The sequence below is a fragment of the Priapulus caudatus genome, unplaced genomic scaffold, assembly GCF_000485595.1.
Source record: "Priapulus caudatus unplaced genomic scaffold, Priapulus_caudatus-5.0.1 Scaffold137, whole genome shotgun sequence".
Classification (NCBI taxonomy): domain Eukaryota; kingdom Metazoa; phylum Priapulida; class Priapulimorpha; order Priapulimorphida; family Priapulidae; genus Priapulus; species Priapulus caudatus.
The window spans coordinates 293,399-317,716 of NW_014577198.1; the positions used below are offsets into that span (position 1 = coordinate 293,399).

The following is a 24,318-nucleotide window of genomic DNA, read 5'->3' on the forward strand; positions in this document are numbered from 1 at the left end:
TCAAAAAGTCGCTGTAACCCCGTAAGTACCCAGCGCATCGTAGCGCACTGATGGTTACAAGAAGGTGGACGTATGCTGATTCATTTGGTATATCACATGTGTTAGTGTTCTTTGGCGATACTTGGCAAATAAGGCAACTAGGTGTTTAGCTGCAGCCAAGGTTTGAAACGGTATTCTAACCCTAGCAATACCGTTTCTTGGAGCTAAGAGGGTCTATGTCCCAAAGGGTACTGCCGGAACATACTCTGGGTACGGTCCGGGTATACCGGAACTTACCCTGTTACTGTCTAATATGCCGCACCGTACCTCGCCTACTCCACTAACGAGTCTAGGGAGTCGCCTATGCCTACTCCCTAACCCTAACCATATCAAATAGTTACCAGGGTACGTTTCGCGTAGTAACCACTAACCTGGGCCTGGGCGGACATAGATGATAGACGCTGAGCATTAATAGTAAGTGAAATGTAGATCTGCAAGTTAGTGGCTTATACACAGTAAACACACGCGCGCCCATTGACCCTCCTAATTGTTGGCACCTAATCTTTAAATATGCTATACCTTGTTTGTCGTGTTTCTAATTTCACTTATTAAATTTCTCAAAATTCGGACAGAGCGAACTGCGCCAGCAGTGGAGGCAGCCATGATGGTGGCGCTGGTGTCGATGTGAGCAAACTAACGATAGAATCTTTGAATTCCAACATCTACACTCACACGTGACACTGTACATTGAAGTTGTGTCGTATGATATGCTGCTGTTTAGAAGCTGATGGAGCTAAAATTTGCTGCAAACTTAGCATGGTTATTTAAAGATGCTGGTAGCATTTGTGCCAGGTATGCGGCGGCACAGGTAGCGGGGTTTTCAGGGTGTGGAGTTCCCATTATGGCAGGTATAAATCAGAGCTCATTGGCAGAGCTGGTCGAGGCAAAACAGAAGTCGGGATTGGAGCAGGTCCTCGTTAACGCTCTTCCTGGTGAGTAGTTGGTCTGAGTAGTGGTGATTAATGACTGTTGTTGTTATCCATTTGTATGTATGTATGACTGGGAACCTTTAGATCGGTATTTCCCTGCAAAAAAAGGAAATTTTTTTTATTACGTGTCCCTTTATAGATTTGTGAGTGCAGCTGATCTAGCTCCCCAAAGTATCTCCAGGTACTGTTTAGTAAGCTGAACTATAGTAACTAGACAGAGGGCACTCACGGAGAGTGCATACCTCCGCGAGCCCATGTAACATGTATGTGTTACGAGCTGGCTCGCGCTCGCTGCTGGCTGCTGCCTGACTGACTCGCGGCGCTTGGTGGCGCTGCTGACTCCGCGCCGGCTCTGCTGGTGTCGTTCGCATTATTGATAGACTCCTGGTCTTATGCGAGTTTTACAGTATTGTATTGTAAAACTAGAGTGCAGTTTACATCTGCAATTAGGAGCTCCATATATGCATAAAAATTGCAAGAGTGGGAGTAAGAGAAAGGAGGGAGAGCGCGTGAACGATTAATGTAATATAGGCTTTGACTGTTCCACAGGAATTAACAGAAGAGTACTCTAGCAAGCGCCAGCTGACACCAGCAGAAAGTGCCCAGTTAGTTGGTCTACAGATGCCAAAGACACCAGAGTAGTGGACATCCAGGAATGTCCATTGCTTACTGTTGCCCGCTCCATTCAATCTAAACAAAGTGACTTTTTCACTATGTATTCGCTTATTTTGTGAAGTGGCAACATAGTATAGAAATTGAACTGAAATGCCATTAAAATAACATTTTAGCTTACAATCTTGTCAGACTTATTGTTAAAATGTGTGACTGTTTGTTAAAAATAGTTGTTAATATTTAATTAAAACCTAAACTGAACCCAGAAGTATTCTTTCATATAATTTATTTGCATTTTTTATTGCCTTTTTAATAATAAAAGCAAACAAAAAGCATTTAACCCCCATTTAAATTGAGGGTTGTGGCAAAAGGGCCAAAAGTTTAAGATATAACATACGTGAACACGAATGTCGCAGATCATTAGATGCTTCCATAAATTGCCTAAAACATCAACATTGCATAATTGTCATGATTGTACAGCACGGAACAACCGTAATGTTGCTGCATACATAAACTGTATGACTGTTGAACGAGCAGTATAAAATTTAAATATTGTGTAGATTTCTGCGATAAATAAATAAATAGCATGCTATAAATTGGCGCAAAATTTTGTAACAAATCCAGCAATTGACAACTATTTACACCATACCTACATAATTTGCACAAGTACACAGACATGTAAACGACAGGTTAATTATGCACACGTGAATAAACCTTATACAATATGGTCCCTAAATCTACCAGCCCTGCTCTGATCCAACGAGTGAGAAAGTACAGGACTAATAACTTGTACTTGTGCTATACAGCCGTCTTTTGCTCGATATTGATGGCCGACAGACTTGGTCGTATTGGCAGGCTCACATGACTGCTGTTTCTGCTTGGAAGCCGACTAGAGTTGGCGCTCGAGTTTGCGCTGGTATCCAACAGATGGCGTGAGCTGGCGTCGTTGCGAGTCATCGCCGGGCGTGGGGTGCGCGTCTGCAGCGCGGCGCGCCTGCAGCAGGAGCAGCGCGCCAGCAGGCGGTCGAGCGGCTCGAGCGAGTGCATCCACTCCGGGAACGCCTCCCACGTGCGCAGCGACTGCGGCAGCGCGCCGGGAAGCTTCGCCTGCATCACGTTGACGACGACGACGAACGCGGCGACGACGCACGCGGGGATGCCGACGACGGCCAGCGCGACGGGACCGGCGATGGTCAGCGCGAACACGCTGACGGGCAGCAGCACGAACATCGCGAGCAGGTAGAGGATCGCGAACCAGCGGTAGCGCGCCGTCGTGTTGCCGAGCATCTTCGCGAGACCGATCGGTAGCCGCCGCGTCACCGGGATCGGGTAGAACAGCGCGATGCCGCTCACGTTGAACAACAGGTGGCAGAGCGCGATCTGCAGCGCGCTCCGCAGGCGCGCGCCGCTGCTCGCCATCGCCGCGAGAAGCCCCGTCACCGTCGTGCCGATGTTGGCGCCGAGCGTGAGCGGGTACATGCGCTCGAGTCCGACGACGCCGATGCCGACGAGGGGTGTCAGAGCCGACGTGAACACGGAGCTGCTCTGCACGAGGATCGTCATGCACGCGCCGACGCCGATCGCAAAGTAGCCCGTGAGGTGCGAGAGCGGGCCGGGGAAGTCGGCGTTCACCATCGTCTTGACGGCGGTCGCTATCTGGCCGCGCAGCATCGAGTGCAGCAGCTTCACCATCAGCACGAGGCAGCTGCAGAGCATGCAGAGCGAGAGCGCGAGCAGCACTACTCCGAGAACTTCGTCGGCCAGCCCCGTGTCGTGGAACAGGAAGGAACCTGTCGGTGGGAGAACGCACTAATATGAATGCCTACCCATGATTTTACGAGAGACTAGTGACATGTGCGATTTTACTGTTGTAAATACTCAATGGTTAATAAAGCTGGCTATGGCTTAAAGTTACTAAAATAACTGTCGCTTTACAAAATAGAATGCATTTAGTCGGGTAATTATTATCAGGTTATTACTATTCTCTAATATTCCCCACCCCTCGTGTATGAGAGAGTACAGGGTGATAAAGCTAGAGAAATCCGGATTGTTCTTGCTTGCACGAGTCCTTCTGCCATTAGCCAACGTATATACATGCAGTTATTTTCACACAGTAGTTTTGTATTGAATAATTATAAATGCTCTATGCACGGTTTATCAGCAACTGCAGTTGTACCACTTTACTAAACTATAATATGATGCATACATGTGCACACTTTTTGAACAAAAATTAGTTGCTTGGAATCAGGGCAAAAAGGAGAACGGTCTAAGGGCAACAGTACAACAAGTACAGACAAAACTTACAAGGCTCGACTCCAACCTTGACCTCCTCTTCAACAGTGTAATCAAACAAAGTGGCAGAACTATTGTCCGTGTAGTTTTGTTCCATAGTTGCGTTTATCAGACTTTTTGTCGTCTCATAACTGCACCAGTACTTGATCAGGGACTTGTTTGTCGCCCCAGGCACGCCAAGCGCAATATCCTCAATGACACCCTTGTCCAACTGAGTGCGTAATAAGAACGTATCAGTATTACTAATTACCCCTTAAGAAAAAGACAGCTAGAAAAAGAAAGCTCATATCAACCAGAGGAGCCTCACAGCATGCTGTACTTTATTTATGGCTTTGGCAGCCAGTGGTTAATTATAAAACCAGTTACCAGGTGCCAAAATAAATTACTGGCATGCATAGGGCCATCCTTAAAAAATTATGTTTTCTGTCCTCCGACCGACCCACGAAAATAGCCGCGACCCCAAAGTTTTTTTTGACATTTTGGGTTCCATATTTTTTTAATTTTTCATAGTTAAGACTGAAACACAAAGCATGTGTGGCAAACATGAGGACAGACTTAAAATAACTATTATGCCTCACACACACACAAAAACCTACCTACCTACTCGCTAAAAAAATCATGGGTCGGGGGACAGCAAACATAGAATTTTTTAAGGATGGCCTAGACAACCATATCAACAGAGGATCTCTGTATAGCATCACATATCACTGGATGTCGATGAGTGAAGATTGCGTAACGTATCTCCCGTTGAATACCACAGGGAAAGCAGAGTGATAGCATTCCGGTGTTTAAATATAAATCGCACGTGGTGCAATATCATTAGCCGTTAACGTTACAGCTGCTGTTTATTAGACCAGACACTGCCGGGGGGGAGGGGGGAACTCCCAGACACGTTGGTGGACCGATATAGTCAAATGGGGTAATCAGACACCGTTTTAGTACTGTCCTATGCAGGACTATTTGAAATGCGAGTATGAAGTTAGGCAACATGCATTAGCTGGTTGTAGGGCGGCCGGGCTCAGTGTCTGAACTAAAATGGCATGGTTACCTGTACAACTAGACGTGTGAAAGGTTTTGTAAGGACCGTCAAAAATTCTCTGTCAGCACTCTCCTGTCTCCCGAGATTGTAACTACTGGTGATGGCCTTTGTAAGTGTGAACAAGTACCCTGTTGAAAACGATCAAATACAGATGATGCACACTGATGAAATGATTGTAGACAATTTTGTTAAAATCGTTGTACACAAACATTCCAATTCACTTGTTATGCAACTTTTACAGTGTGGGATTATTGCTTAAGTGAATATAGCAATTGCAATTGCACCCGAAAATGCACATTCTCACTTCCATCTGGTAAACTATGTAATAGACATATTAGCATACACACACACAAAAACATATATATACCTGTTGCAACCTCCATTGGAAGCAATATGAGTACTGACAACCAGTTGAACATGTCATGTACAGTGGCACCAGCAAAGGCACGTCTGAATTCGTTTTTCTCCTGGGACTGTGCGAATGAAACGATGGTGTTGGTGACAGACGTTCCGATGTTGGCTCCCATCACGATTGGAATCGCCCGTCTTACATCTACAACTGAAAATTCGAAATTCAGAGGTAAAAATAAGATTTTGGTAAAATGACATCAACTGCATTAATACAGAAATCTCGAAAAAAGGAACTCAATGGAAATTAGGATCTTAAAATGATTGACTGTATAGTTAAAATCATTTCCCAATTATTAGCTTTAGCACAATTTTCAACTAAAAGGTCATCCACTCACATCAATTGAAGTATTTTTTGCAAGGACACAAATTGCATGCTATTGCTATAGATGACATGTGTAGATAAGTTAGAATGCTTTTTGCACTTATTGGATTAATATAGCATGAACATGATATTGATACATATTTTTCTGAGAATAACTTAGAACCACTAGCTTCACCAATAAATCAGTGAGTGGCCTAGTGCAACAAATAATATTCTGGCTGGGGAAATTCACGACACTTACTTCCAGAGGCAACCATTGTCACAACAATGGAAGTGGATGTGCTAGAACTCTGCAACATTACAGTAGCAAGGACACCAATCATGAGACCTGTCACTGGATTCGACAGTATCTCGCTGTCGTTAAATATTTCCCCGGTCGCTTTTCCACCAATCAGACGGAAGGCAGAGCTGTAACAGAAGCATTGCTCTCAATTCAATGCAGTAAGTGTTGGGAGTTGAATTTCGTTCGAAATTTCAATACCCACTTTATTTGATAGATCGCAGCCATGGGCAGCTATGTATACGTAGAAATTATGTATGTAGCCTCCCAAACAGTTCCAAATCCCCGCATTAGTCAATTCTTAACATAGGCGTTCAATGATGGGAAATTTAGAAAAGTGCTGATATCTCGGTTGTTAAAAATGCCAAAGTAGGTGATTTTTCAAGCACTATATTTCGCAACTCCGATTCCAATTTTTTTTTGTTACGTTTCAATGCTAACATATCAAAGGAAAAAATCGTCTCTGGAATTTTTTTTAACTATTTTATTTTATGAGTTATGGCTCTTTGTTTACGAAATTGTTGCGTTTAGAAATTCACTACAAATTTGTGTACATCTTTTCAACTTATTTCCTTAATTAAAGCATTTAAAAAAAATTCCAGGGACCCCTTTTTTAGTTCATATTATGAACAACTTATGGTTAAATTAAAAGTTTAGGTCCCAACTCTTTGCTGTTTCTGAGAAAAAGCAAAAAAAGCATGTTTTTGTATAAATTCACAATTTTTGCCGTCAATTAATTAGCAATAAATTTGTAAAAAAAAATATTAATCGAGAGCGTAGAGAGACATCTCTCGTATGTAATGGATACGAGTTTGATTGAATTTGATGAGTAGAATAGGTTGCAATGCCCTTAAAGTGATTACGTCACGAATTTCTAGCACCATTAAGTAGTACATTTGTGTGTTATTTGTACAAAATAAAATGTATGAAAATAGAATTAGTGTTTCTGTTTACTTTTCACCTTCTTTATATACCCCAATTTGCCGGTGAAAAACAGCGAGACGCCAGTATCTGAACAGTACTGGGGGAATAGTGTTAGACAACAGAAATTACCAAATCGTCTAGATTTTTGCAAATTTAACCAACGTAAAAACATTTTTATCAGGTGAGAGTTTGAGGATATATTTAGTAACGTTAGTTCTTACTTTTAATGTAAAAAAATGGCAATTTTTTTTAAACAAATTTTACTATAGAAAATTCGTGACGTAGTCCCTTTAAACCCTTTACAGTGTTACCGGTCCGTAACCCTTACCGTATCCTTTAAAACAGTATTGATCAACCGATAAAATATTGCAGTCTGAGCCCTGAGGCCAGTCCTGATATGGCCAGTACATTTTCACTGAACATGAGCATCAATGCAAGCACAGTACTCTCTCCTATTGATTATATATTTTGATACTGATCCTACTATTTTTCCAGATTCACTCAGAATTTAAGTGGCCTGGCTGTCCTGATATTTTATACGAACTTGTTGCAGTGCAATTAAAAGTATATATATACATTTTCTTGCATCTTTTACGCCTGAACAACAATATGACATGTGAAAACCTCAAACAAAACACACAAACAAACACTAAACGTTCACATCTGCAACATTATGTGTAATTTACTATCTTCCTACACGACACGTGTGTGACAGACACAACGAATACAACGAATAAAGCCGTCTGATCTATACGAGCCATCTGGGTGCTGTACATGTATGTTGCTAAGCAGGCCTGTAGCCTCTGAGCGGCAGCTGCCCCCCCCCTAGATTTTGGGGCAAAATTAATAAATAAGCGTAGCTAATAAGTAATAATCGTAAATAACCCTTTATTTTTTGGGTCACTTATCCATGAAAGCCTTGTCTCAGACCCACCCCTACCACACTATCAGTGTGCATGTCGATCAAGAGCTTCGCCCATCCCTCATCATTACACAGTCGAGTCATGAAATTTTGCCCACCCCCCCTAGAAATTTGCTCAGAAAACAGCCCTGTTCCTAAGCACCAAGCTAGGTTAACTGCTGTTCTATCTACCCTGACTATATCTGATACGAAATTGCAGCACTAGCAAAGTGGAACACATATGCATACATCTATTATTATATAGATATATATATACACACTACTACAACACACCAGACTAATAATACATACATAAATATCTCACTTTCTATATATATAACCACATTACTGCATAATTGCATAATAGTGCCAAAACATGTGGCCTGTGCTTCTGTAGGCACTTACCTCAAGAAATCCAGCGAACATATGAAGATGTAGAGTAATGCCACCAGTGCCAAACTTCGTCCGACATAATCCACAACAACTCTTTGGACTTTAGCGAATGCAGACAGTTCTGTTGTGAAAACATTAACTCATTAGTGAACTCATTAGACATGCATGATTTTATACTGTCACATCACATGAGCATGCATATGAAACGTTCCTACAATATATTTGGCTTTGGCATTTAGACAAGGTAGCTGCAAACTGGTGCTGTCACTGAAGTACGAAATGTTCATGAATAACAACCGCATGTATGTTGTATCACGAATGACAAGCTGTCACAGTTGAATGCAACAGTACAGAACAGTTGTGACTATAAATTATTTAGTATATATGTTTTAACATGAGTCTAGTGTAATACTAAGATGTCTTATCCAAGATGTTTCATTATTGAACAAGACACTGGTAACTTACCAAACCAGTAGTAATGTACACATGTTACAAGCCCTACTTGTTCTTATAATTATTACAAAACAGACAGAGTATGATCAAAGTACGAGCAGAATTAGAAATCACACCACATTGTAGGCATAGGGCACTTGTAACTTGTAATAACTAAAATTTTAAACTGATAACAGTAACAGATCGTAAAATTCTGGACTCAAATACAACATAACATACTTGGCTGAACATAACTGCAAGCAATACAACAGCATTTATTTAATTGGAGTCTGATGTCATTTTTCCGGCAAAGAAAGTCAGCATAAATAAACAATAATTTAGCAGAACATAATAATGCTGGAGCACTGCTACTATTACTATTAGCTCTAGTACTATAGCCCGTGTACAGTTGTTGCAGGCCTGCGGCAACTGTACGAGGGGCTATAGTACTAGAGCTATGCTACTACTACTAGTACTATCAGTGTGTTTAATTTATATATAGTTAATCACCAACACTACACTAACCTGTATGTCATGAACGTAAATGCACTCTTATTAATATACAACACATGACATCTGTATAATGAGGCAAGACACTTTGTCATTTATCCAAAATGACCCTTCACCCAAAATTTGAGAGTAGTATAGAGCTTAGGTGCCAAAGTATACCACGCTGCTTGCTGTGATGATAGTTTTCTTGTGAAGAGTCATTTGTCACTTGAAAGTTCGTGTAGCTCGATTATGAAAGGCAAGGAAGCTGATATATGCCTGTTATATTCTGTTCAGCATGCACCCGTACGTTTGTGTTTAGAACCACCGATACAAGGGCTCCACTAGATACAATAATGTAACCCAAACACAGGATAGGTAACCCCCTATTCTGTGTTTGGGTTACATTATTGTATCTAGCCTCTAGGGTTCCACATGCACTAGCCTGACTAGGTAGTACTATAGTAGCAGGGTTCTCTAAGCTTTTTCATTATAGCATGGCGGGTGCTGCCTTTACGGTCCTAGTTGCAAATCGCCGAAGGCGGTTTTCGTGCTAGGGGCTCCGGGGGCTATGATATTTAGAGTGGCGGGTGCATTTTAGGATGGCGGGGCGCGACGATAGCCTGGCGGGCCGCCAGGCTATAATAAGTGCTCTTGGAGAACCCTGAGTAGTAGTAGGTAACTTGAGCAAATAATTTGGCAACTCTGAAAACATCAATATTGTATTAGAGCAATGTCGTTGTTATATACAGCAATACACGACATCGCATCGTCGTTGTCGGGACCCCAAGAGAGATGCACGCGACGTTGCGTCACATGAATAACGCGCGCATTCAAATGTAAGCCAGCTACCTGACCACTGTATGCTCGAGTCGTGTAGCTCGGGCATGGCCCACGGGTCCGCATCCTCATCGTCATTGACATACGAATTGGGGTAGGAGAGATCCACAACCGAGTGTCGATCATTGACGAGTTCCGGATGCATGAGGCACACTGCAGCAGTGTCCAAGACTGGAACTGGATCTGCGATCGCCTCGGCAGTCTTCTCCTAACGTGAACATACCGGTAACACGTCAGTTACACACACTTCCCGCCCAAACGACCCCTACGACGAAAAAGCTGTCAGTGTCACGCAACGTACGAGACTACGACGACAACTCAGCGAGTCCAAAAAATCGTCAATTAAACTCGTCTACTTACCTTTTCCATGACGTTCATCATCAAGACTGGGTCACTTTCGGCATATTCTGGAGGAGGAGAATCTGGTAGTTGTAAGCGCTTCTTTGAGAAGTCCCTACAGGCCATTTTTTCGCTACTGCAGCAGTACGACGAGTATAGAAAGGATGCTGCGGTGTTTCACAATGCCGGTAGTTACGTTACGGCGGCCGCTAATTCATACTCGCCACCCACGTCATCACCCGTCATCACCCGATTGGTTGGCGTAACGCCAGCTGAAACGTGATTGGTCATCTCGCGTGTTAATCCTGCGTAGCAGCGCGTGAGAGTTCACGTGAACACCGCGGGGTTGGGGCGTGCGAGGAACTCGATTGAACCGGTTGCCGGCTTTTACCCGATCAATACCTCTGGCGCGCGCGCGCGAAAATGGCTGTGGGAGTGTGGGTTCCTTGTCTTTAGAAAGTTCGCAGATGTTCGGCTATTTCTCCTGATTGTATCTAACTTCTAAGTAACTCTTACAATAGTAAAATGTCAAATTGTCGTATGCACGATCGAAGTGAAATATAGCATATGAATAACACATCTGAGTCATGAACACAATATATAGATCCAAGAAACGGTCTTGCTAGGGTTAGAAGACGTGTATAGACAATCGGTCGCACAGCCTGGTCGGGCTAGAACACAATACAGACATTACGAGAAGCTTACTAGTTCACGTTGTCCGCTTTACTAATGTACCGTCGACTCATTATAAATTAATCAAATAAAAACACAGGAACTCGTTCTCTTCTTTCCTATGTCTAAATACCCCCTATTAACTATTCACTATTAACTATTATTATTTATTAATATATCCTCGAACGTACACGGCATATACGATATACCGGGGTACGTAGAAAATAACACCGGCTAGAGTCCCTATGTATTGATCAATATAAAGAGAGTCCCTTTATATTATTGAGTCAATATAAAGGGACGATAACACCGGCAACATCGTTTCGCCATCTGCCGGGAGTTTTCAATTTATTTGTGCCAAAGACATTGGTCGTAGACTCGTACTCGTAGTGGTCCTCGTAGTGGTGTAGTGGTCGTAGGCGCATATATATCAGAAGTAGATATAGGAAATATAATATATATATAAATATATATATAAAAGGCAATGCTATATATGAAGCATCTTGTAAGTAGGTGTGTAAGTACGTAGTACAGTGGCAAGGCACTGGGAAGTGGGAATGTGCGTGGTTGGCGGGGATCCGATTATCAGTATGTGGTTGGGGTGATTTTATATCAGTATATTTACTACCAAGAAAAGATTGGCGGGGCAAAGCAATAGTACAATGCGTGTAGCACATCAGCTAAATCGTTTCTGTTTAACTAAGGTAAAGAAATCTTGTTTGAAATCGGAATAGGGTGCTTCCTAATAACACGCAATTGTATTAACCAAATTGTTTAAAAACGACTAATTTATCCTTCACACAAGTACGGCTCAATGAGGAATATCGATATGTCATCATGATTGTGACTATTCATTGCGATTAACGTTCGTAGAATTTGTACAATTTACGTTACGCACCTCAAGTTTTACAGTGTAGTAGATTGTGGTAGGAGTAAGTGCAACACCCCTATATCAGTCTTAGTGTAGGGCCTACATAACACTTGAACATAAACTAGGACGCGCCACCACTGTGAGGAAGCACAAGCAATGGCGCCATCCACACATTGCCAGCTCCGTTGGTATACATGTATGCAGGCAGAGAGACTGCCACCAAGATTCTTCAACACTTAAATGAATGCACACTTAAATTGTTGAGTAATATTTTTACACAATTTTCCCATTTTATTTGAAAACACAATTGTACACATGGCCAATTTCATCTTCTCCATAAATTTCCAATCACAATCATAAACACCAGTCTACAATCTTGCTCTAAAATAACCACCCTTGGGAAAGCAACCCGAACAGTTGGCAACCGAAGTGGTAGTTTCAACACTACGGAAGTGACATAGAGATAGCCTGGTTGCACATAAGTCGTGGTACAAGCTGTTAAGGCTACTCACCAAGACAAAATCTCCCAGAGTTGGTTACCAATATGAAACGAACAGGCTTTAAATACTATGTTACGATCATGACAATGTTTGCTCGCAATAACAGTAAGTGGTGCGCTGTACTTACGTTGGTACGATATTATAAACTAACAACCTGTCTCTCTTGCTACTGCACTCACACGCACGAATGCATGCACAAACAGGCATACAGACGCACAAACACGCGCGCGGGCATGCACGTGCACACGACGGCGCACGCACCCACGTACGTGCATACACTCACATCCATGCATACACACAACACGATTGTGGAGCCATAAATTATATCTCAATAACACAACAACTATGTCCGAATACACAACTCCTTCACATTTTCACTTTCCATCTTTTTATCTTTTCACGTAACGTTTTACATTTAAATCTGGGAGTAGAGATGCTGCCAGTAATGCTGGTAAACAACAAAGAGCAGGGTATTGCCTCTATGTTCTTGAAAATTCACTTCCAAACAACACAGATGGTTTCCATCCACAAATTCAACTTTGTTACATAAAACACCTCTTCTCCCAAATGACAAACAAGCGCCATGCACAATTGCGTACAGACATTTTAGACATAATATCCTGTTCAAAATTCATCCAGGGCCACATACTGGGCTCATTTCACAGCATTCTATACATCGAAAAATAATAAATTTCCAATCCAACACCTAAAAGACTTTTGCCGCATCCATTCATTTGTAAGAGGTGACTTACACGTTATTTTCTCGGAGGATTAGACAACAGAAACACAGGACTACTGTAATAAAATAGCTGGTAGTTTGATGGTCAAACAATATAAGTGTATAGACAAAAAAGTGAGTACAGTACAAAATGTAGATGTATGTATGAACAGCTGGTTCTTTTGGCTTCGGTGTTTTTCGGATTTTAGTCGTCATCACCAGAGTCTGACTCTGCAATATGCAACAATACAACAAAATAATTTACAAGCTCTTTATATTATAACACACAATGATTTTTATGTATCTACCGTACTTGTGTATGTCACATTCGTGTATAAGCTACACCCCATATTTTGCCTTGAAAAGTTGGTACAAACATTGGTACATTAACAAGATTTCTTAGCGTCGTGTATAAGTTGCACCCCATATTTTGCCTTGAAAAGTTGGTACAAACATTGGTACATTAACAAGATTTCTTAGCGTCGTGTACAAGTTGCACCCCTGATTTTTTTAAGTAAAGTTGTGCACAAAAAAGTGCTACTTATACACAAGTAAATATGGTATCTGAGGAGACTATATTGTCCGAACCGATTTCCGGTATGAGAAGATGAGAAAACAGCAATATAGGGGCTTAAGGTAGCAAGCGATACACAACACTGTCTCACCTTCTTCAGCACTCTGCAACCATTCGACAAACTTCTTCATTTGATCGAGGAATACACTCTTGCCCTTGGTAGAATGTCCCTCCTTGTACCACAGAAGCACAACCTCCTCGCTCAGTACTTCCACTGCAAGGAGATAGAACAAAGTGATCTAAGGCTCTCAGTAGACCATTAATAGCTACACTTGAGGACTGCAAAATCAACTACAACTCTGACCAGCTTCCTTATAACTAATTAACAATGCGTTTAGCACAGTTTTTTTTAATGATGAGTAAGGACATGACAGTATCTTGAACATCAGTTGGAACTACAGCACTGCATATGCTGAACTGTAACAACATCACTCACCTTTGTACAACAGAACAATTATCTTTTGAAACATCTTCATGAAGGTCATGTGGTCATAGCAGTACTCCTGTATCTTCACCACAAGTGCCAGCTCTGACTTATTCTGAGTGGTGAGTGCAGAAAGCAGTGGCACATACTGCAGCAAACAGGACAAACATGTTATACACACCGAGGGGGTCAACCTGGCAACCGTCAATGACTCACTGCTCAACAAGATATTCTGCATTAGTGTACAGAATGCATCGTCCCTAATACAATACGAGGCGATAGCATAAAAATATCCAAGATCACAGTATTTCAAGATGACAAAAGTAATATAAGTTCAAGTTGACAGGGAACTGACTGTAGAATTTCTCCAGTCCAAATTATCCAGACACAAAACACTTTCCCAAAGCCAGAGATGGAATTTAAATGGTAACTAACACATGCTTTTGCAGTTGGATTTCGTATACCGATGTCTCTTTATTATGGTATTTCCTAAGGCAATAAGCCATATGTAATGCCATGTATTAGTATAGCGATTGTATTATGATGAAGAAAATTTCTGCCTCCAGGTGATTTTTCCCCTCCCTAGCTCATGCTCAAGCCTATTATATCTACTTCGATATACATGCAGATCTATCTTCCCAGCATGCAAAACGCCCCACTTCTATTAGACGTACACATGAGTCAACCCCCCACAATGCAAGTGCAGTCATATATTTGTCACCGACATTTTCTGGTAAACTCCCCAACTTGATTTGGGCAAAAATATTACATGGGCTACAACAGAAAAAGACAACTACACTGTATTGCCATAGTTTCAATGGTCCAAGTACGGTTCAAGTTTGTAACATTCTTAAAACGATACTTGTTAATTATGAATATAATTTTTAATACTATTCTTGGAATTCCTACACTTGTTTAATATTACGTTAGTGTTAGAATGGTTTTTGTGTAACCAATTACCATCATTATTATATACGAGATCTCACCATCTAAATGAGCAGTTGTGCTGCAAATTTTTATAATGTAGAAATCATGCACTCACCATTTTCACGTGTTTCAAAGCTTGTTCTTGCAGCAGATCCTCCTTTTTGTTCCACTCCACGCTTGCCATCATTGCTGTCCAAACCTGTAACAGGTTAATTATGCAAACACTAATGACGGACAACGAAACTCGACCGGTAGCATGATGGTAAGCAGACTCGTATCATGTTATTCTAGCACAGTCATTGCCATCGCACTGTAACCTACATGCAGTCAGTCCAGTACAAGACATATCACAACAGTATTCACAGACACAGCAGTGCGAGGACAGTGGACAACGTTCCATGTGCTACGAACGCACGCACTGCCGCCACTGCACGTTTGATGCACACACAGACAGGTCTCTGTGGAGTTATCGACAGTGGACGCCACTCTTGTCGAAGTGTCTGCAGCTGCACTCACCAGTACGACAATCTCATTTTCATTGAACGAGTACTTCTTTGACGTCTCCAGCACGTAGGCAACAGTTTCCTTGATGGGCTCTCCGTCATTGATGCGCTCTGTCAGACTGCTCTGCAGGTCTTTCTTCACGCCAACGCTCTGCTTGTCACGCTGCACACATGGCAAGAAAACACACGTCAGCATCGTTGTAAACAACCCAAACGACAGCTTTCCAGCTGACCATGATCCAAGCTCAAGAGGAGCACACGTAAATAAGATACTCTAACAAGTGCCGCAGAGCGACAGCGCTCAACGAACGTGTACTGTAGCCGGGTATTCTTTCATTACCCGATTCTGAGTCAGAACCAGGGAAATCATTGGGATCTAGGTCACTACCACTATCTACAACCTCCTCTTCATCATCAGAATCAGATAAAAGTCCCACAACTTGCAGTATATTGAACGAACGGGGTCTATTTCACACAGAACGACGTGGTGATTTACTGGAGGTCGCCATCTTGAAACAACTTTCTTACTTCCGGGTCTATAACCTTGTCAATTTGGTGATTCAATAAACATTTACCATGATTTCAGCCTAAAGTGTGCCGTTTCGTGAACATCAGAGCCCTCTCGTGATAACCAGACCAACTAAACATTGAAATCTAGGCTTTAGCCAATCAGAGAGGCTGTTAGAAATGGCTTTGGTAAAAACGACATTTATGTCATTCTGCCCATTCTATGGGAGGCAACATTAATGTCGCTCTGCCTCTAGAAGGGTTAACAGTCAACAAATCCATGTTTAACAATCCATTTTTCTTGAGGGTCAAAAGGTTATCAGACACGCACGTCAGCGGAAAGTAGATTTCATGGTCCTTTCAATAAAGTGATAAAAATTGTAGGTCAGCGCTGAAACAAAAAAGTTTTGCACTCGGTCCGTTATACCATGTCCTCAGAAAATGTCTGATATCTGACCTTTCCCCCACTGCCCTTTGACCTCCAATTTCGCACTGGCGATGGGTTACCTCCCCATCACACTATACATCGAATATTAATAGCGTAGGTCAAGTCGTTGAGATTTGTGCCACAATTCCGTATTTCCTCCTATACCTTAAGTTAAGTAGGAAATATTCCCCCTCCATTGACACATCTCGACCTTTGACCCTCGACCCCCAAATTCGACATCCCGAGTCCTTTTCGCGATTCCCCCGATGTCCCGAATATCAAGACCGTACGTCGAGCGGTTAAGATTTGTGCCCAACTGTTGACGGACGCACGGATGGACACACGAACAATCATGCGATTCTACAAGCTGCATCTGACTTCGTCAGCCGAGCTAAAAATTATCATACCTCAAGTGAGATTAATGCTTCCAGTTTGGCATCTGCCAGCACAATGGCCAAGTTCTCAAATACGCGCTTGTTGAGAGGTAGAAGATCCTGCAAGCATCAATGACATTTTCTTCACTTTGGTTTGGATATCACTTGAAGTCCGAACTTTATATCAATAATGAGATTGTTACCAAGTTACAAATACAAGCCTAAACCACTGTAAACCGTGTCTTTCAGATTTTATCAACAAATTTATGTGCCAACTTCATATTACAGACACTATAGTGTGTAACAGACAGGTGCAACTCTAGGGTATTTTGTTCTTCCACCTTTCTATTGTCATTTCTAATGCATCACGTACACCCATGTAGAAAAATAAACATTTTCTAGATAAATATAATATAGTGCAAAGTCAACCTACCATTAGATCTAGGCCAGACCTACGTATTGCAGTAGCAACAGAAGTCACGTCCTTCTCATTCAGCCATGTGCGAAGCATCAGCAAGGTGAACTCCATCGCGATGCCTACAGCAAAAAAATATTAAACATGTACGCAAACTCACACTTGCCACAAACCATACCAAAAACCAGATAACACAACTTCCCATACATCAATGCTTCAGTCTCTCTTCAATTGACTTGTAACCTCGTCATATACTCAAAGAGGTTTCAAGCTAACTTACACCCAGTTTTTCTATAAAGCATACACTCCAGCTAGATGTCTATTCCACCTGCGAACAACGCAATACTACTACTAATACATGTATGCGCACCCTCTTTCACTAGGGCATCTTGCTTCAGTGCAGGCAAACACGTGGGGACGACTTGGCCACTTGCTAGAAACAAGCCCATTATGATAGCCAGCTTGTTCCGTTCCTCAGGGGTAAACCCCTTGAGGAACAACAATACCTGCAAAACAAACAAAAAACCAATATATTGAAAAATATCTAAACCCTTACATACTCTCATATATAGCATATGTATATAGTCTCCACAGAAATTAAATTTCATTGCTTATAGTGAATATATAGAAAGACTTCCATATAAAAACTGATAAAGTAATTAACACTTAGCCACAATTGGCTTGTATCTATGTCACGTATCGTACAAATTTGAGTACACATCCATTTAAAGGAGTGCAACTTTTAAAAACGATTCTACGAATAATGCAGCAAGAAACTATAGGCTATGATACTGACCTTTTTCACCTCATCTTGAAAGTACTTCTCCAGATACTTATAGCGACGAATCAGCTTGTTGAACACCTGAACATATTGTGTTATCGACTCAAGGTCCCCTTGAGACTTCAAGACGCACACTTCAGTGCGAGCAACCTTGGAATGATCTTCGTCGCCAACGATGCTCCCACCTGGAGCTACAATTCAGATAAAACAATAGACTTTAAAAACACACCAACAATTCGGGTGTGGAATATAAGAAAAACCTCTTACTTTAGGTCAAGAAAATTAACAGCCAAAATACAATTTTCTGTAGAAATTTAAAGTTTTTCAGTTTAAATCATTAGCGAGTTGATAACACGTGTAATACATACATGTGTACACACTGGTAAGTATGATCAGAATGACTGAAAAAATATGAAAACAGTTGGAGGAAAAATGTGAAAGCATTACTGGTTACCTCCGCCCAACGGAGTTGGAGGAGGTTATGTGATCGCTCTCGTGCGTTAGTGTGTGTGTTCGCGCAATCGATATTAGCGCGTCAGCGAGCGAGCCAGCTAGCCAGCAGCAGCTCGCCTTAGAGCGTCGAGTCAGCAGCAGGCCAGTCAGTCAGCAGCAGCTCGCCTTAAGCGGGCAGCACACTTCACCATTTTTGTTGCTCGTACAGGCAATTTTCGTGGTCGCCACAAAAATGGCCAAGTGCGCGGGGGCTGGCAACGACCACTCACCACGGAAATTTAGTGGTGACCACGAGTTGCCGAGAATCAAACCGGTTTGATTTCTCACCACGAAAATTGCTTGTGGTGGCAACTTGTGGTGAAGTGTGCTGTGACGCGGCAACGGCCACAAAAATTGCCTGTACGAGCAACGAAAATGGTGAAGTGTGCTGCTAGCTTTAGGGTGTCGAGTCAGCAGCAGGCCAGTCAGTCAGCAGCAGCCAGCAGCGAGCGGCGAGCCAGCTGTTATACACATACATGTTACATGCTGGCGGAGGTACGCACTCTCCGTCAGTGCCTTCTGTCTAGTTCATTCTGTGTCCTTTTCTTCCCAGAAATAACTATAGAGGGCGTATCAATCAGAAGTTCTTGTAGACATGGAAGCCTAGCATGGTATATCTGTTTGGAATTAACGCTCTGGGAACAAGCGATTAATTTTACTGTTTTTCTGGAAAGAATCTGTTTGTTCTTGACCATGGTCTAGGGTGAGTTTTATAGAATAACGAGATGCTCTGATTATTATGATATTTACCTTGATTGCTGCAATATAACTGATATTAATGTTAGCCAGCTAATTCAAAATTTATCAAACAACGGAAGTTCATTGGTCACCCCGGGTTTCACTTTCAGACTGATATTGAGGTTACTATAGCCATTGAGAATACGTGCCGCGACGTGTTGAACGAACGTAAACAGTCATGCGTGTTGATCGTATAGTTTACGAACCATAGTTATAGAGTAATTTGTTGATTGATGATTGTTAGGATTTAGAACGTTATTAGGATGCTCAAAGGCATGTAATTCGACGAAATTTCTGTTAGGGATCGTCTCATTAGTTTGCATAATTAAATGCCGGATTACTCTGAATCTAGAAAACTGCATTGCATAACTTGGGAAGTAGTCAACTCATTCATGCATGTCTTATTGTTAAGAACCGAATTACAACATTGACATTGATAGAGTTTAGAATGATTGCACCTATTGGTAATTTTATTCATGTGTAGTTAGAAACGGGTTGGAAAATATTGTAATCTGATGTAAAGGTCAAAGGTGCAAGTAGTTGTATGTCCGGGCAAAGCAGTAAGTTTGAATTGAACTGTATGATGTTATTTGTATGCTAGCTGTGAATTTTAACTGTAATTATTCGAATCATTGTACTATTTAGCATCAGCCAAGAACTAAAAATCATTATTGTTATTTTTTCAGAATTGAATGGTAGTTTATAAATAAACCACAATACATGGACCTGGACCTGGTACCTGGACGTACATTTGTTGGGTAATCCCTCCCGCAACAATTACTTTAAAAGATTATTATAAAAGTATTATTATTTCTCTATATCCTTTACATAAAATGCTTACCCAAAACTGTTACATGATATCAGGAGTAGATAATAGGGAAGGAGTGTGACATCTATAAACAAGGGAAATTCGTCATTTACTAGCCTTAAAATACCTACGATTTACTACGCGTAACGCAACCAACTTGAGCTCAAATCGTACACAGTACATCCGCCTAGCATCATGCGAAATCGTTTCCTCTTGCTGGCCACCAGAATTGAAAATGTGTCGTAGTTTAGTCTTGTACTCGGATTGGGGGTGTATATGGGAAGACGATTTCGCATGATGCTAGCGGATGTACTGTGTACGATTGAGCTCCAAGTTGGTGTGCGTACGCGTTAGTAAATCGTAGGTATTTTAAGGCTAGTAAATGAGAATTTCCCTTGTTTATGATGTCACACTCTTCCCTATATCTACTCCTGATGATATTGAAAGACCTTACTGATTAACTGTTGTAAAATCACATCTGCAACAACTTACAAGTATATACCCTTTCTGTATATATATATATATCAAAAAACAGGTTGATTACCTAACAGGCGCGCAGCAAACAATATGTCGAAGAGGGCCTCTGCATAACGTCTGTAGTCGAGTTTGTTACCAGCTGCGTCAAGATATTTGTGACACTTTATCAAGGTCGTTGCCGGCTTCGTTGAATCTCGTATTATGGTGTCTCGGAAGGCTACAGGATCATACTTTCTCCTTTCATCTACGATGAGAATCAACCAATGACCAATTTACCATTGCTTATTGCATTCTATGAACCATGTATAGGGACAGTGATTTCCCGCGATCGCGGAAAAACGGATGGAAAATCGAAAACGGCCATTAACGCGAAAAGATGTTTTCAAACGGAAAACGCGGAAAACGTAATTTGAACATATAAACATGGAAATTTCAATAAAATCACACAAAAACCGGCGACAATAGATTGGTAATGATATAGTTTACATTCAGACAAGTTTCAGGAGCGAAATGACTTACATTATGACTTGTAGCAATGTGTTTCGGTTTATTACATATTTTATTATGAACACATTACCCTACAGGTTCTTTCAAAGGTTGTACCAATACCATTTTTTCATGCAAATATATGAAAATGGAATTTTGCATTTTTGGTGTGTACAATCTCTATGGCAAACGGAATTTCCATTTTTTCTTTACTTTGAAACGAAATTCATGATTTTCCCAAATGGAAAAGGCAATTTTTTGAAATGGAAAATATCTGTCCCTACATGTATCAAATATTTTTGCAGACACTTGTGACAAATCATGACGCAATGCCACGTTACTACCTAGATGTATCGCACTAGTTTGAGCGCAAAATTTAGGTCGAGAAATTACTCATAAGCGCAGACAATGTATCAACTGCGTGGTACTTGTTAGACCAGGAATAAAGCTCAGGCCATCCTTAAAAAATTATATGTTTGCTGTCTGCCAACCGACCCACGAAAATAGCCGCGACCGAAGTTTTTTTTCATTTTGGGTTCCATTTTGTTTTTCATTTCCTCATAGTTAAAGCTGACACAAAGCATTGTGTGGCAAACATGAGGACAGACTTAAAATAACTATTTCTATTATGCTCACACAAAAAACTACCTACCTACCTCACTAAAAATCTGAAGTCGGGGAGACAGCAAACAGAATTTTTAGGATGGCCTCCAGATACCAGCAACAACGTGACACGGCAAGGATTGCTCAACGAAGCCACAACATTGTAATTAACTGCAATCATCTTGCTTTTATTATAATAGGCGCTGAACCTGGCAAAATTCAGAAAAATACGTTTGACATTCTCTAAGCAAAGATCTGATCACACATAACTTTAAGAATATAACAATCTTCCACCTAAGTGCATGCCATTATAAAAAAAGAAACACTTACCCCTTTTTCTGGTCTTAGCCGCTGACCTGATGCGTGGGTTTTTCTACCTTCTGACTCATAACACAATATCTGTGAAGAAACTAATAATCAACTAATACAGCCCTCGATACAAATGGTTGCCCGATTGCCGGACAAGTGAAAGTCTATGTCGGACAAGTTATCTCCTCGCAGTTGCCCCATCGGACAACTGACCAATTCTAGTTGCGTCAGTTGTGTAATATTCCTAACGTCCTTTGAGCAGGGCTGAGGGCGTAATCGGTACCATCGATATCTCACGTCATATTTTCAAAGGTCGCGGAAAAGCAGCCGGAATCACAGACTGCTTTGACCATTACAGATTAGCATCTACGGCATTGATTATTGTACGGGGGGGGGGGTGCACTATTGTGTTTAAGTCGCATGGAATGTTCATTACTGAATACGTAGGGGGTGGGCACTGCTGGGCCATAATAATGAAAATGTAATGACACTGTAGCTCACCAACAAAAAAGACACAAATGAGTGAGTGAGAAGAAGTCAGTTTTAATTGAGCAACCACGCGACATACCATTATAGAAACGAAAAGTATATATGGGAGAACTCCATTATATACTCCTTGATAATTATATGTGTAATTTTTTGTGAAATAATAAATAATATTATATATAAATTATAATAATTAAACGCAAAATGAATCAAAATTTTGACGGTAGATGGCGCTATACCCTTTGATGTTTCTAGCATAAATTCATTATATCATAATAATAATAATATAATAATAATAGTATAAATCATAATATGTTCATAGACAGGAATTTTGCATTAAAGATATTGTCAATGAATACTTGTAAAACGAACCAGAAGATGTGACACCACAGACTGTTTAATATCTGTGTGTCTATATATATGATGCTAATATAATTGCCAAAGCCTACCTCATTGCATTTTTTTTTTAATTAAAACCCTAGCCCTTATTCATTCACATACCAAAAATGAGCAAAATCCGTTGAACCTGAACTGACTAATGACAATTCCATTTTTGCCAAAAATTGCCGTGGCTCGAAGTACGTCAACTGGCGTGCTCGCAAATAGGAGTTCATATGGAGCCATAGCAGTAACAACTAAACCCAATTTCAAAACTGTGGTCAAACGTCCTGAGTTATCGTTGACACAAAACCAAATGTTACGACGGACGCACGTACGACGACCCATGGCAATAGCTCAGCTTGAAGATGTCAAGGTGAGCTAAAAATGGACAGTTGGAAAGCCGTGGTTACAAACACAACAGAGGGATGAAGTGTGGAGCACATCGGACCCTAAAAAGTCGAGACTGATTAAGCGAAGCAGCACCTTATTGACGGCTGCGTGGTGACGGCACGCCGTGAACACAACAGCATTTGAAAACGAAATGCAAGTAGTGCTAGCACTTTGAGGAATAAATGCATAAATCAGGGTGTAGTGTTGTGGAAAGTGTTCAAAAAGATAGGTGAGATGTCCATGTAGTAAATAAGTGTAAAAAGCCGATAATTCTGCGTTTTGTGGCCATTTTATGGAAGAATTGGGGGACAGGTCAGTTACGAAACCTGCATAAAATGTCTACAGCCCTGTACACCGACCAGGCTGTGTGACTAACGCCATACACCGCCTGACATCCATCCATTGAAAAATCTTGTAGCTGTACAAAAACTACCCGATCAATTACGTATATCTCAACATAAAATGATCATCTAAGCATTTCTACCTTGTTTGGTATCAAATATATACCTTCCCTTATGTATTCCAGCGTGTATAAAACGAATACCTCAGTTGCTGTGCACAGTGTTAATTTCAACGACCAAACCGAAATTTCAACTAACCGCCAACCCGCCATGTTTTGCAATGCGCATGATTTTTCGAACGGCACGACGGAAAACCCGAACGACATAACATACCATAGCGTTGCTACTCTGGCGTTGGCGCGAGCATAAAAGACGCATCATATACTCGTATATTAATAAATATGTAAAACATTGAAAACCAGGAATCGCAATCTACAACAACTTAATAAATTACGCAAGTGGCGTGGAGTACGCAGCCGTCAGGTCGTCAAGCCCCTTTTTTGCGTTAGGTTATGGATTAGGGTTAAGGGTTAAGGCTTTAGGGTTATGGTTAGTGTGTTATGTTTAGGTCGTTTTAGGGTTCAGGGGTTCTTGCTCATCAAACTCTCCAAATCGTGAATTTATTTTCCAAGGCGTTATTCGACATCTGCGCGACCGCCGCCATCTTTGTCTGCGTTAAGTAGCAGCGAATGGACTGGCGTACCCTGTGAGCCTGCAGATATAAGATCTACGGCTGGCGTAGCTCCGCCACTGCGTAATGAATTATCATTGCGAAGCTTCTGACTTGCGTTGGAATTTTGCCTACGCACTGTGAAAAATCAGTCCAGCCGATTTTCGTTGGCACTGAACATCGCAGACATGCGGCTGTCTGG

General features: G+C 41.4%; 2 protein-coding genes across 2 annotated transcripts in view; both read right to left on the bottom strand.

Moving 5' to 3' along the window:
* Window positions 1-1,849: 1,849 nt before the first annotated feature.
* On the bottom strand, window positions 1,850-10,475 carry LOC106806026 (sodium-dependent phosphate transport protein 2A-like). The gene is made up of 8 exons (XM_014807858.1): window positions 10,264-10,475; window positions 9,916-10,111; window positions 8,155-8,263; window positions 5,886-6,052; window positions 5,279-5,470; window positions 4,921-5,039; window positions 3,885-4,083; window positions 1,850-3,370 (listed from the first exon to the last, which is right to left on the bottom strand). The coding sequence occupies exons 1-8, from the start codon at window positions 10,366-10,368 to the stop codon at window positions 2,379-2,381; spliced, it is 2,079 nt and encodes a 692-aa protein (XP_014663344.1). The 5' UTR covers window positions 10,369-10,475; the 3' UTR covers window positions 1,850-2,378.
* Window positions 10,476-12,050: 1,575 nt separating this feature from the next.
* Window positions 12,051-24,318, bottom strand: part of LOC106806024 (basic leucine zipper and W2 domain-containing protein 1-A-like) — a 16,997-nt gene continuing 4,729 nt past the window's right edge. The window contains exons 4-12 of the mRNA XM_014807853.1: window positions 17,951-18,126; window positions 17,525-17,660; window positions 17,173-17,276; window positions 16,773-16,859; window positions 15,445-15,594; window positions 15,044-15,127; window positions 14,014-14,149; window positions 13,669-13,791; window positions 12,051-13,234 (exon numbers count right to left, since the gene is read on the bottom strand). Coding sequence (XP_014663339.1) covers window positions 13,209-13,234; window positions 13,669-13,791; window positions 14,014-14,149; window positions 15,044-15,127; window positions 15,445-15,594; window positions 16,773-16,859; window positions 17,173-17,276; window positions 17,525-17,660; window positions 17,951-18,126 — 1,022 coding nt within the window. The 3' untranslated portion in view covers window positions 12,051-13,208. The remainder of the gene's footprint in view (window positions 13,235-13,668; window positions 13,792-14,013; window positions 14,150-15,043; window positions 15,128-15,444; window positions 15,595-16,772; window positions 16,860-17,172; window positions 17,277-17,524; window positions 17,661-17,950; window positions 18,127-24,318) is intronic.

What these genes read in the sequence shown, in the direction of transcription:
- LOC106806026 (XM_014807858.1), bottom strand. Translation starts at nt 10,368, where the DNA reads ATGGCCTGTAGGGACTTCTCAAAGAAGCGCTTACAACTACCAGATTCT. An exon ending in TGATGAACGTCATGGAAAAG is followed by an intron (nt 10,112 to 10,263) that starts GTAAGTAGACGA and finishes TGTTCACGTTAG; the next exon opens with GAGAAGACTGCCGAGGCGAT. An exon ending in GACAATGGTTGCCTCTGGAA is followed by an intron (nt 5,471 to 5,885) that starts GTAAGTGTCGTG and finishes TCGAATTTTCAG; the next exon opens with TTGTAGATGTAAGACGGGCG.